This window comes from Talpa europaea, assembly GCF_964194135.1.
Source record: "Talpa europaea genome assembly, chromosome: 7".
Classification (NCBI taxonomy): Eukaryota; Metazoa; Chordata; class Mammalia; order Eulipotyphla; family Talpidae; genus Talpa; species Talpa europaea.
This window is the reverse complement of record NC_140074.1, coordinates 809,388-823,044: the sequence shown is the minus strand read 5'-3', so window position 1 is coordinate 823,044 and position 13,657 is coordinate 809,388. Positions and strand designations below refer to the sequence as shown.

Below are 13,657 nucleotides of genomic sequence, written 5' to 3'. Positions count from 1 at the left end.
GGCGGGGGACAGGGCAGAGGCGGGGGACAGAGTCTGTCTGAGAAGGGACTGGGGTGGGCGAGGGAGCCCCCGAGGACGGTGGAGGCTTCACAGGAGAGGAAGGGGGAGGCCACCCTTGGGGGCGGCGGACACGGGCCCCAGGTGCTGGCCCCACATCTGGGCAGACCAGCCCTGGGCGCCCCGAGGCTGAGGCCCTGCGCGGCCGCGCTGGGGGGTCTCACCCGGGTGCCCGTGCCCAGCCGCCTGCGCCTGCTCAGTCCCAGGCCCGGAGGGCTCCGTCCAGCGCCAGGCAGCCCGGCCCGGCCATTCCCGCCGCCGCGCCGCTCTCAGCTGAACCCCACAGCGAGGGTGCAGGGGTTCCCACCCCTGCTGTACCACCCCCACCACCCAGGCCTCCGAGCCGGTCTGGGGGTGCAGGTCACGGGCCTTTGTCCAGCCCTCAGCCCCCAAGGCCGAGCTGTGCACACGCACGCCCCGGGCTGGGGTGGACCAGCTCGCCAGCCCCCCTCGGGCCCCGCAGCCACTAACCCCCGCCAGGAAGGCGAGAGCCCGGTGCAGAGGCCTCCCCCGGGAAGCGCCCTCCTGACGGGTAGATCAGGGACTGTCCAGGGGCGCGGGGCGGGGAACTGCTGTGCCTTCTCAGCCCGCATCCCCAGGGAGGGGCCCCGGGGGCCTTCCTCCTCCCCACCCTCCTGGGGGCCTCCCACCTGCTCCGTGGCCGTGGGGAGGAGCTGGAGCCTGGGGGGTGTCGGGCTCCCCTCCTCCCCAGCCGGCTCCTGCTCCCCTCCCCGGCCTCCGGAGCCCCCGGAGCATGCTCCAGACACCGCACCAGGAGCCCGGCACCTGCGCACGACCCTCATGCCCCAGCCATGCCCATCCGCAGTCCCCAAGGGCGGCCGGGCCCCAGGGCACCCGCCAGCAGCCTTCTCAGACAGGAAGGGGGGGGGGAGCGCAGCCGAGAGGAGCAGCAGGGCCGTCCTCGGAATCTCCGCAGGACCCAGCACCCCGCCCCGGGGCGTTTATCTAACGAAAACAAAAGCGGGGTCTTGATGAGATGTCGGCACCCCGTGTCCATTGAGCGCTCTCCAGGACAGCCAAGACTCGGGGCGCCTCGGCATCCGCCTGCCACCCCGGGTAGAGGTGACGTGAGCTACGTGTGGGCCGGAACATTATTCTGCCCCGAGGAGGAAGCGGACCCTGCGGTTTCTGCTCAACGAGTCGGGCCTTGCAGCCTCCGGCTGCGCGCAGCGAGTCGGGCGGCAGGGACAAGCCGCGGCCAGCCGCGCTCGTGGGGACGCGTGAGGGCCGCCGGCCGAGGCTCGGGCCCAGTTGCTGCCTGGGGGAGCTGGACGCCGCACAGAGAGCTCCCGTCGGCTGCGCCGACTCCTCCACGCTGGGGCATGGGCCCGGCCTGGGGGATTTTCCATGGGGCTCCCCCCTCAGATCCCCAGGCTCCTGGAGCCGGGCACTGGCGGGCGCCACGGCCGCAGCCACGGCCTCCAGGCGCAGGTGCTGCCATCAGATGCTTTGCGTTGTTTTGCACACGCGGAGGAAACGCTCGTGCTTTAAAACACGGACTTTTCTTGTCTAAAAGAAGTCGGCAAGAGCGAGGCTCTCCGTGCCCGCCCTCGCACGGGCATGTGGATAGCTGACCCCCTGGCTTGCCCCACTGGTCTGCACCCCTGCTCTTCTGCACCCCAGACTTCCACGGTCGGAGTCGCTGGGTTACGTGGCCTTGCCGGACAAAGAACAGCATCTGCAGAGACCCAGCGTGCGCCGCACCAGCGAGCTCCGAGATGGATGCCCGGGCCGGTGGCCTGACCCTCACGGTGGGCGGGGCCTGCACCCCAACGCCCCAGAGAGCCGGTCAACGCTTAGGGTGGGGCCTCCCTTCGCGTGGACTGGGTCATTCACTCTCCAAAGGGAGGCAGGAGTGAGTAAGGGCCCTGGCTCCTCTGGCCAGCCGGGCTGGGCCCTCGGCCTCCGGCACCGGCTCTGAGCCCCGAGGGGACCTCCGCCACCTTCCTGCTTCTGTTTATCTCACACGCACAGCAGAGCTTGACCGAAGGTTGTGTCACTAGAACGAAACGATGGAACAAAAAATACCCGGACCGGCGTAAAGAAGTTGATTTTTGCCGAGCACTGGCCGTCCTCGGGCGAGCTCTCGGCTCACAGAGCGGAAATCGCCAAGAGCAAGGGGCCGAGGGCCGGGTCACAGGGCCGCGAAGGCTGCCCGCCCACTCGCCGCTTCCGTCCCTCCCGCCGGCCACGCGTGCCCGCGTCTCGCCCTCCAGAACGCAGATCTGCGCCTCCTCTTGCCGGAGACCTGCAGTAAACTCCCCTCTCAGAGCTGGCCAGAGTAAGCGGCCGCCGCGCACGTCGGGCAGGGAGCCCAGCACACCTCGACTCCCGCACCTGCCTGCGGGGTGGCGAGCGGGGCCCCTGCCCTCTCTCCCCTCCCAGAGGGCACGGAGGGCCGAGCGGAGCGGAGATGGCCGTGCTGCCGGCCCTGCCCCGGGCCTCAGGTGGCTGCTCGGCCGCTCTCTCCGGTCCGGCCGGCGGGGATGGGGGCGGCCATGGCTCTCCCTCCGCCCTCCCACCTGGGCTGCGCCGAGAAAAGCCCGGAGAGGGGGGGCCCCGCGTGTCAGGACACACGAGTCTGTGCAGGAGCCTGGCTCTCGGGCCACAGCAGCTGCAGGCCAGCAGGCGCGCAGGGGAAACCGACCCCACAGCCAGCTGCAGCGCACGGGGCTGCGGCCGACGCCGCCCTGGCTCCGCGGATGAAGAGCCTCAGGTCCCGGAGGCAAGCGTGCCTCTGGGTAAAGTGTGTGTGTGTGCACACGTGTGTGCGCTCAGGTGTGCACATGTGCATGTGTGTGTATGTGTCGGAAGATCCAGGCTGCCCAGAGAGAGAAAACGCTCCTCCCTGAACCCCTCTGTTACCCCGAGTCACGGCGCGGCCCTCTGTGCCTGCCGGCGCCCCCTTCCGCAACGCAGCCACCAGCACTCGTGAAGTCTCAGGGGGTCACAGCTGCCCCCGGCCTCACCCCAGGGCCAGAGACCGCAAAGGAAAGGCTGAGAGATGTGGCCGCGTGAGGACACGGGACTCGGGCACGGAGACGAACGGGGTGAGACGCTAACCCCAAGGTGAAAGTAAAGCAGCCCAGACGGGGCCTCCCTGGGGGCGCGGGGGTAAGCGGCTCTCGGCGCCACTGCGGCCTGCGTGCCAAGCCCGGCCAGGGAGCTACCCACGCGGCGCCCTCCCCCTCCTCCCCGCTGCCCCCTCGGGAGTGCATTTCAGTCCATCTGCCTGTTCTGCTCCCCACTCTGGCTCTGGGGAGCACCCCACACCTCTGGCCTGTGTCCCAGCTCTTGTATGCATAAATAAATAAAACTTTAAAAAGATTTAAAGAAAGAAAAAGAAAAAAATTTTTAAAAAACCAGCAAGGACGAGGCACCGCGGGGCGGGGGGGCAGGAGGCTGACCCCCTCCACCAAAGGGCTCCAGGACAAGACCCACGGCCCAACAGAAAGATTAAAATGAGCGAGCACATACGGGCAACTTTCCAAATGGCCAGTAATAGAATGAGGAGGTGACCCACCCCGCCAGCCGCCAAAGACATCAAAATCAGGCGGCCGGAGCGGCTTCTCCCCGCCGGCTGCGGCGGGGGCGTGGGGTCAGGGCAGCTAGAGCAGGCCAGCGCTCGCCCGCCCAGGACACCACGCTGGCCCCTGCCCTGGCCCCCGCCCTGGCCCCTGCCCTGGCCCCCGCCCTGGCCTCCAGGCATTTTAGCAAGCGGCAGCCCTTGGCCAGGCGGGATTTCTTCCAGGAATGTCCCCGGGCAGTGCGCGCTGTCAGCAGCCCCGGGAATCACCGCCCTCGCCGCTGGGCCACTCGTCAGGCCCGAGTTTCCAAGCTGTTGGGAATGAGCAAGTTCTACCCTTAAGATGAGAAAAGTGTCTATAAAAACATGCTCGCCAGGGGCCTCCGTGGGGCGCAGGGGTTAAGTCTCAGCCCTGTGAAGCGGTGGGCAGCCTCTGCAGCACAGTTCCATCCCCAGCTAGAGGGCTACCCACACGGCGCAGCAGACCTCTCCGTCTCCCCGCTGCTCCCCTCGGCAGTGCATCTCAGGAGATCCACCGGTTCTGCTCCCCACTCTGTCTCTGGTGACTCCTCTCACCTCCCGCACCTCTGGCCTGTACCCCAGCTCTTGTGTGCATAAATAAATCTTTTTTTAAAAAAATAGGCTCGCTAATGAGCTATAGTTTTCACGAGTTTCTTGAAATCGGCTCCCAGAATGCCCCACGTTGGTGCGAATGGAAACACTGCCCTCTCCACTCCTGAGGAAGCTCCTCTGGCCTCTGACCCTCAGGCCTCTGGACTTTCTAGGCCAGACGACCCCAGGGCACCCCGGGCAGCCAGGGAGGCAGGCGCCCGTCTCCAGGTACCTAAGTCCAGCCTTTGGCCACCGGCGCAGGGGCAGGTGCTGCGGAGAGTGGGTGGGCGTCGGGCCAGGCTGTCCCCAGGGCCAGGTGTGGCCACAGCCCCAGCTTCTGAGCAGGGCCGGGGGCACCACAGGCCACGGGAGACTTGAAAACACAAAACAAAACTGGAAAGGCGTCACGGTCAAGCGGTCTGAGACGAGCAGCCCCAGAGCTCGGTGGCTCGGCCCTTGCGGAGGCCGGGGCTCCTCCCCCGCGGCCAGACTGACCACTCTCACAGCTGCCTGCCCGGTGGGGCCGGGACCCCCCAGCCTCCACTGGCCGCAGCATGGGGGAGACGGGACCGGGTCCCCGGCTACTCTTAAGTTTGGGCGTCGGTGCAGCGCAGGTGTCAGCCCTGCCTCCCGCCTCGACCTGGCCAGGGGACCGTGGTTCTCAGCCAGGTTCCTGAAGGGGAGCCTGGGCCCGGCGGGGTGCAGCCGCGGCAGGCATTCAGCAAACCCCAAGGCAAGGCCCGCCGCAGGCCTGGGCTGCACTTTCCAGCGCGCAGAGTTTTGGGGGAGCCGTGAGGGTAGCGCGAGGGGACAGGCCTCTTCCAGGGTAGGCAGGCCGGGGACGCGGGCGCGCAGGGGCGGGCAGGGGCGGGCAGGGGCGGGCGGGGCGCGCAGGGGCGCGGGCAGGGGCGCGCAGGGGCGGGCAGGGGCGGGCAGGGGCGGGCGGGGCGCGCAGGGGCGCGGGCAGGGGCGCGCAGGGGTGGGCAGGGGCGGGCAGAGGTGGGCAGGGGCGCGCAGGGGCGGGCGGGGCGCGGGCAGGTGGCCGCCTCCCCGCGGGCGGCCGCGACCGACCGGGTGCAAACCGGAGCCCTGCGGCGCTCCCGGCCCGGTCCTCGCCCCCCGAGCTCGCCGCCGCGGCCCTGGGGAGGGGGCACCCCGCCCGCCCGCCGCCCCCCGCGCCAGCACCCCGCGCCCCACCCCGGCCCCGCGGGCGGCGGGCGGCGGGCGGGGCCTCGCGGGGCCGGCAGGTGGGCGCGCGGCGGGCGGGGGTCCGGCCGGGCCGCGCGCCCGCCGGAACTGGCCGTGCCATTCCCATGATGCCCGGCCCGGGCACGGCTTCCGGAGCGCGCCGCCGCCGCGCGGGTAGGTCCGGGAGGGCGGCCGTGGGGGGCGCCCCGCCCCGCGCCCGCCCCGCGCCGCCCCGCCCCGCGCCTCCCGCGGCGCCGCCCCTCCCGCGCGGCCGGGGGCGGGGCGCCCCGGGACCCCGCGGCCGCCCGCGCCCCCGCGCCCGGCCGGCCCCCGCCCCCCGGGACGCGCGCGGGCGGGCGGGCGCGGGGGCGGCCGGCGCGGGTCGGGGCGCCGCGAGGTGAGCGCGCGGGCGGCCGCGGGCGGGGGGCGCGGGGGGCCGGCGTGACCCGGCCGCGGGGGTCGTGCCCGCCGTGCCCCGGCCGCGCGTGCCCGGAGGCGGCGGGCGCGGGCCCAGGTGAGGCGCAGGTGAGGCCGCGGGAGCCTCGGCCTGGCCCCGGCGCGCCTCCGAGCAGGGCCGGTGCCGGCGGAGAGGCCCCGGGTCGGGCCTGCGGCCGGGCCGCCGAGGGTGGGGGGGGCTGCGCTCGGGCTCGGGCTCGGGCTCGGGCTCGGGCCGCCGCGCCCCGCGGACCCGGCAGACAGCCGCGCGCCGCGCCCGCCGGAGGCCTGGCCCGGCCCTGGGCAGGGGCTGGCATGTAGCGGGCTGAGCCACAGGTGGCTGCCCGGTGGCTCCTGGTGCCTCGCCAGGTGCGCGCCCTGGGCAGGCGTGGAGGAGGGGCAGGAGGTGAAAGGGCTCGGGGCTCCCAGTGCCCCCGCGGGGGCCGCTTTGCAGCTGGGTAGTCTGGCCTGGCAGGCAAGCAGGGGGTGCTGTCCTGCACCCCCCCCCCCAGGTCTGCAGACCCGCCTTGTGGGCCAGGCCTGCTGTCTGCAGCAGACCCCACCTGAGAGGTAAGCACTTGGCCTTTCCCAGCAGGGGGCCAGGCTGGCAGGGACAAAGCCCAGGCCTCCGTCCGAGGACGCGGGTGCCCAGCCAGGTGCCCTCGGCGCGTCTCAGACCTGGCGCTCTGGGCTGGTGTCCCCACCCCTTCCTGGAGACCTGACGGCAGGGTGCTCCGGTGCAGGGCACAGCCTGACAGCCTCGGCCCGGGATTTCTGCCAGTGGTTCTGGGGATTTTCCAGCAAGATTCACCCCCAGGGGCGGGAGACCCCCTCCGTGTCTCTAGCCTCCCCTCGGGCGGGTACCCCGGGCCTGCAGTCGTCGCTCGAGGCAGAGCCCGGCGTGTCTTCTTTCCCCGAGTTTGCTGCCTGGTGTGGAAGTCACTGCCGGTGTTGGGGGGTTGTGTTGCTGTTTGAGACGTGCCTGCCTCGACCGAGGCGGCCAGGTGTGTGCAGGACCCTGCCGGTGGGGGAGACCTCATCGGGGTCCCCTCTACTCCAAGTCTGGGGGTCCCCCCGGAGGTGGTGTGCGGGCGGATGGTGGGGTGCAGCGGCCTGAGGACAGTAGGTCGGTCACGTACGTCCCCCTGCACACGCTGCAGCCCGGGAGCCGCCCCCCTGAGATGGTGAGGCCACCGTGATGAGCCGCTTCCCGTCTGGGGTGAGTCCTGCGGAGACTTTCCCAAAGTACTGCCTAGCACTGGCCTCGGCCTCTGAGCTAGATGCCGAGCAGCCAGGGGTCCCTGGAAGAGTGGGCCGGGGCATCCGGCACGTGGGGCCCAGGAAGACCTTCCCCGGGACATTTTGCCAACACGGTTGCTCCCCACAGGCGGCCCCTCGCCTTGGAGAGAATTTCAAGTCGTGGCGATAAACTCTGACTCTTTAGCTTCACTTTAGGATCACAAACCAGCAACGGTAAACGTCTGGGCCTGGACCAGCCGTGCCCGCTGGCGGGTTCTGGTCGCATGGTGAGAGTGGGTGGGTCTGTGCCTCTGTGGCCAGCCGCCCTCAGGGCCAGCCTGGCCTCTCCAGCACCAGCAGCTGAGGAGCTGGCCAGAAAGGAAGGCCCGGGTGGAGGGGCCTGTTCACCAAACCCGTCCGCCCCTGCGGCACCCTCAGGGGTGGCAGTCTGTTCCCTGGAGCGCTCCTCCTGCCCCCCTGCTGCAGGGCTCTCCACTCTGAGGGGCGGGGAGCCGGGAGAGGTCGACACCCCTCAGTTCCTTGCTGGTGCTGCAGCCCACAGGCTCCGTGTCAAGCCTGCCAGCAGGTCTTCCCAAGCCTGGCTCGGCGTCCTGCTGATGCAGCCACGTGGGGAGGGAGCCCTGGAGACCGTGGGGCGATGGCCACGCAGGCGCAGAAGGGCATGTGGTCGTTGGGCCGACCCTGTGCCCACTGACCAGAAGCGAGGCCCCGCGAGCCCGCCTGGCGGGCAGACGTTGCCATTTTCAGTGAAGGCTGTGGTCAGGTGGCTCTTCGTGGCCCAGAAACATGCTCTTTGCATCGCTCACCGCGCCTGCCCACCTCTCTTTCAGGAGCTGCCTGTCCCGCCCAGGATGGACCAGCCCCGCAGCCTCCTGCAGCCCAGGCCTCTCACCATCGCACGCTCCAGCCCGCAAAGAGGCAGGTGCGCACACGCCCTGGCTAACACCCCGTGACCACCTCTGCTGGTAACCCACCTGCTCGCTCGCCGAGAGGATGATGCCCACAGTGAGAGCAGAGGGACGGAGATGGCCTCGCCTGTGCTTCTGGGGGACAGCGGCACCGGGTGGGGGGCAGCTGGCGGGCCAAGGAGACTGAGGCCGGGGCGACCCACCCCCGCCCAGGCCCGCCCGCTGGACCCCAGTTCTGACCAGCCTCTCCCGGCCGCCCTCCATGGCGGCCCCGCACAAAGAGCCCCCAGTCACGCTTTGCCGACAGGCTTGCCCGCCTCCCCGGGTGTGAACGGGCTGGGAGACCAGGAGCCGCCTCGCCGTGCGCCTCCCCGCCCGCTAGCATGTTCCTCATGAACGGGCCCCCTGTGGCTGCTCTCCAGTCCCCATGGGAGGCCTTCGGGCCACCGGGGAGCTGTAGGCTTCCCGGGTGCTGCTCCGAGTCGCCCGAGGGCGGCGGGGACTCGGCGGTCAGCGCCCGGGTGCAGATGGTCCTCAGCCGGCTGCGCTGCGACAAGGCGGCTCTGGGCCGGAGCCGGGCGCGGGCCCTGCACGGGAGCCCGCCAGCAGAGCGGGGTGCGGACACCCCGCCGGCGCCACCTGCCTTCACTGCCCACAGCCCTGCTGCAGCCCTGGACCCTGCGGGCGCCAGGGAAGCCACAGGCCTCGGCCCCTTGGTGCTGGACTCCGACAGCGACGACTCCGTGGACAGGGACATCGAAGAAGCCATCCAGGCCTACCTGCAGGCCAAGAGCGGGGCCGCGCAGCCGCCCAGGGCCCTAGACAGGGCCTGCCGGGGAGAGCCTGAGCTGCGGAGCAGCACCCCGACGGCCCCGGGCCCCCCCAGGCCCGCCCCTGGCTCGGGAGGCTGCTGCGTGGCTGCCAGCGAGGACCCGGGCGCCACCTCCCCGGTCAGCGCCAGCAGCGAGGACTCCTTTGAGCAGAGCATCCGGGCGGAGATAGAGGCGTTTCTGCATGAGAAGCAGCAGCACCAGACCAAGTGTGGCTTCTCCGCAGGCGCGGGCATGGAGCCCGGCGGGAGGCCGGCCCGACCGGCGCCCAGACCTGGCAGAGAGCCCGCAGCCAGGCCGCGCCCACGGGGTCTGCCCGGAGCCTGTCGGGAGTTCGTCTTCCGGAAGCCCCCTAGGTTGACCAAGGTCCAGGCACAGCCCAGGACCCTAAGATCTAGGGCCACCCCTGGGCCAGGGAGCCTCGGCAGCACAAAGCCGGCCACTCCCGGCCGCCCTCTGGAGGCCACCCATGGCCAAGGCCAGGAGGCCAGGAGGGGCGGCGGCCTGGGCAGGAGGGGCAGGCGGGCGGAGAGCACGGGCCTGGCGCACGAGGCCTCTGAGTCCAGCAGCGATGACGGCATCGAGGAGGCCATTCAGCTGTACCAGCTGGAGAAGAGGAGGGGGGCGGGCGGGGACCCCCTGGGCGAGGAGCAGGGGCCCAGCCCCGCTACCCAAAGTGCCTTGCCCGAAGCCCACAGGAAAGCGCCGGGCAGGAAGAAGCCGGCGGCCACAAAGGCCTTGGACCTTGGCCCAGGCGGCCTGGACCCTGACCACCCCTGCCCGCCACCCCGGGAAAGCCCGGCCCCAACCGTCGGCGCCATGGCCAGAGGCGAGTCAGGGGGCCGGGCCTCCAGCCGAGCCGACACCTCTGCCGAGCTGATGTGTGCAGAAGCCATCCTGGACATCTCCAAGGCCATCCTGCCGGCCCCCGTGGAGGGCGGTGAGGGGCCCCGCCCCGTGAGCCCGTGCACCCGCACCCCAGACGTGCCTTCCTGCGCCCACAGCGACGGCAGCTCCGTGGACAGCGACGACAGCATCGAGCAGGAGATCCGGACGTTCCTGGCTCTGAAGGCCCAGTCGGCGGGCTCCCCGGCCCCGCAGAGCCCCCGGCCGGCCCCCGCCCTCAGCCAGGCCGGGGGCCCCAAGGCTTCTCTCTCTCACCCCATGGAGCCGCCACTCGGCTGCAGGAGGAGACGCAGGGGCAGCCACGCCCAGCGGCTGTCCATGCCCAAGAAAGCCAGGGAGGCGGCGAAGGAGTGTCCCCAGGATGCAGACCCCAGCCAGGGCAGCGCCAGCGAGGCCCCTGGGAGGGACGGCGAGAGCAGGACCCAGCCCCCCACCAGGACGCTGGGGCTGGGGGACGGGCCGGTGCCGGAGGCGAGGGGCAGCCCGGCGCCCGGGCAGGGGCCGGCAGCCACGGCCAGGAGCGGAGAGGAGAGAGAGAGCTCAGGGGACAAGAGCAGCTCGCTGGACAGCGACGAGGACCTGGACACGGCCATCAAGGACTTGCTGAGGTCCAAGCGCAGAAAGAGGTGGAAGGACCCTAGAGCACCGTGCCGGAAGAGGGTCCGCTTCGGCGGCACCACGCAGCTCTCGGATGCGGCGGGCGGCCTCCAGAAAGGCTGGGCGGGCAGGAGCCCGCGTTGGCTGAAGAGCTGCATCCCCAGGGCTGCGGGGGACAGCAGGGAGAGCCCAGCCCAGAAGCCCCTGGGCCTCTGCTGCAGCGGAGCAGAGAGCAGCGCGGCCCCTGCCCTGCAGTTACAGAGCAGGGCCACGGGAGGGGGGCTGCTCCCCTGCGGTTCAGGATCCCCAGAGCCGCCAGCCCCCAGCCCCCCATCTGAGGACAGCAGCTCCGTGGACAGTGACGATAGCATCGAGTTGGAGATCAGGAAGTTTCTGGCTGCAAAGGCCAAGGAGTCCCCGAGTGTTCCCGACGTGCGCGGAGCGGGCCCGGCCACCCCCGGAGCGGGCAGCAGGCGGCTCCCGGCCCCGCCGGCCGGCGTGTGCACCCGGAGCCAGCGGGGCCGCGGGGCCTCCCAGCTGGCTTCAGCTCCCAGGGGCACGGGGCGCGCGGCGGTGCCCAGCCCAGCCAGCGCCGCGGCTCTGGGAGGGAGGAGCCACCCCCGGGCCGAGCAGGCCGGCCTCCCTGCTGCCCTGACCAGGTGCGAGGCGGCGCCGCCCAGGAGCGGCAGCGGGACGGCGTGTGCCAGGGGCCGCAGGAACGCGTGTGCTCACAGAGACCCGAGCCCCCGCGGGGCTGAGCCCGCCGCTGCTGCCGGGGAAGGCGCCTTCGGTCAGCTGCCGAGCTGTGCCGGCGGGGCCTTCCCGGCGGGCTCCCGGGGTCAGGGCGTGCTGGTCCGGAACCCCGCCTGCAGGAGGGAGGCCGGGCCGCCCGCTGGCTCGGCCCTCCCGTGGGGAGACTTTGCCCACCAGAGCCGGCTGCAGAGCGCGTGGGCGCTGGGCCCGGAAGGCAGGGGCGCGGCGTGGCGAGGGGACCTGGGCGGCATGCAGAAGGGCGCCCAGGCCCGGTGCGCCCCCAGCCTGGTGATGGACCCCAAGAAAGGCCTGCCCTTCTCAAGCTTCTCCCCGCTGCTCTCCACGCAGCTGTTCCACTTCGGGAAGAGCGTCCCCTGGGGGGGCAAGCCGGCCAGCCTCTTCAGCGCCCCCCTGAGCCTGCCTCTGGCGGGCCCGTCCTTCTCCGCCTTCCGGGAGGCCCAGGCAGGCCCCGGCCCGGTGTTTGGCAGCTCGTCCACGCTCGTGAAGAAGGCGGGCGGACAGTGGCCGCCCAGGAAGCCCCAGGCCGGGCTCAGCCTGCCGGACAGGAGGAACGGGGGCCCGGCAGACGGGGGAGGCCTGAAGGACAGACAGAGGGTGGTGGAGCGTGACGAGGAGGACCAGGAGGCCTTGGGCAGCGACGCCAGCGAGCTCAGCGACGCCTCCGCGGAGGACGGAAGCAGCAGCCCGGTGGCCAGGAGCAGCGTTCTCCAGCTGTGATCGCGCCCCGGCGTCTGTGGACGCAGCCCCCGCGGGAGGCTGGGTGCCTGGGCGGTGCGGGAGCTGGCCGTGGCCGCGGGGAGCAGCAGGTGTTGAACAGGCGTGTCCTGGTAAATAGGGTTTTTGTAGCTTTTTGGTAAATTATTTAAAGTGCTGTAAAGAAATATTTTTGGAAACTATAGTAGTTGGGTTTTGTAGGCCATCCCGGCTGCAGCGTCTGGCCTCCAGCCGCCTGGCCGGCTTCCAGCGACTGATGGACTCTGTGGTTGGCAGCCGGTGGGCGCCCAGGAACCGCAGGCTGCCCGCTGGGCCCGGACCTCGCTGGGGGCTCCTGGACAGCATGGAGGAAGGACCCCAGCCCTCTTTCTATGGGGGAGAGGGGGCGGAGCGTGTCTTCTCTCCTCGGGGAGCTGCCTGGACACGGGCCGGCAGGCGGGTCATCTGGTGTGCCCTGTGGAGTCCCAGGCGGCGGCCGGCCAGCTTGTGTCCTGTCCTGCTGGTGACAGCGGCAGCCTCGCATCCAACGTGGCCACCACAGCGCTTCATTCCTGTCCTGGTCCTTGGGGGGCGGGGGGCTCTTGCGGGCTGAGCATCCTCTCTGGGGGAAGAGGCCCCACCTGCCTGCGGAGCCAGTGCTCAGGGTGGCGCTGCTGAGCCCCAAGCCGCAGGAGGAAGCGTATTCCTGGTGGCTGGCGGGCCCCGTGTCGCCCGGCCCGGGCCCTGGCCCCTGCGGCATTTTTGTGCAATTTCTGGCGGACTTTGCTCGGTTGCCGAGTTTGCAGCCCACGGTTGCCGCTGGGCTCCCAGGACCGGGACCTGGCAGGGCGGTGGGCACGCTGGCTTGTGCATGAACTCCCTGCACCTGCGCCCGGGGGTCCAGCAGGAACTCACCGTGGCCCCTGTGAGCACACCTGCGCCAGCGCCTTGGCGGGCACCTGCCAGAGGGCGTCCGGGTGCGCCGAAACCCCCACGTCAGTCACGTGCTTCCAGGAAAGGCTGCCGTGCACCCTGCTGGGAGTCTCATGTAAATTGCCAGGAGTGCTTTTAACACTCGAGACAGAAACCAGTCTGTTTTGTCTGTCAGAACTGGTTTTTTAAGCTAATAAACCAAGCACTGCCCATGAGTCGGTTTCTGCAGTTTGTCCTCCACAGGGGCCCCTCACACCTGCAGCCCACAGGTGCAGCCTCCAGGGCCGCCGCCCCCCAGCACTTTCATGAGTGCTGACTGCAGCGCAGGCCTGGGCCTACGACGGGCGGGGGTCACGCACCCCCTGTGAAGAGCACGGGAGGGGGAGGGTTCCCTGCACTACCAGCGGGTGCATCTCCTGTTTGTGGAAAGAGGCGCTGCCTGAAGACCCTAGCGAAGCCTCCACCGAGCACCCAGGGGTGTAGTGTTATCGCTGGTAAGCGCTGACCCAATGGCCCTCCTGATGGGGCTCAGGGCGGCACCTGCGGGGTTTTCCTTGGGGCGCTCTCCTGGGTAGATGGGAAGGGGCTGTTCACAGACTTGCCCCCCAGATGCCCTCTTCCCCCAGCTTGCTCACACCACACCCTCGGTCTGTTGCACACTGGGGGCCTCCCCGGGCTGGGGGCCTCACCTCGGGGGCACATCTACAGCTCCGTGCCCCTCCCTAAGCGGGCCTGACCCTGCAGGGGAGGAGGAGTGATTTCTTCCCAACGCGTTTGCACGGAGAATCCTTTTGGATGGGCGTCTCCAGGACGCGCTCTCAGGGGCGGCCTGCGCAGGGCTGTGATCGGGTTTCACGCCCTCCTGCCACTGGCGTCTGTGATCGGCCCCCGTGGGCTTACACGCGCCTGATGGCGGC

At 70.7% G+C, this 13,657-nt stretch overlaps 1 protein-coding gene across 1 annotated transcript; it reads left to right on the top strand.

Moving 5' to 3' along the window:
• Positions 1-8,390: 8,390 nt before the first annotated feature.
• On the top strand, positions 8,391-11,831 carry PPP1R26 (protein phosphatase 1 regulatory subunit 26; the record flags this gene model as incomplete). Its single annotated transcript, XM_084236281.1, has 1 exon — positions 8,391-11,831. The coding sequence occupies one exon, from the start codon at positions 8,391-8,393 to the stop codon at positions 11,829-11,831; it is 3,441 nt and encodes a 1,146-aa protein (XP_084092407.1).
• Between the last annotated feature and the right edge of the window lie 1,826 nt (positions 11,832-13,657).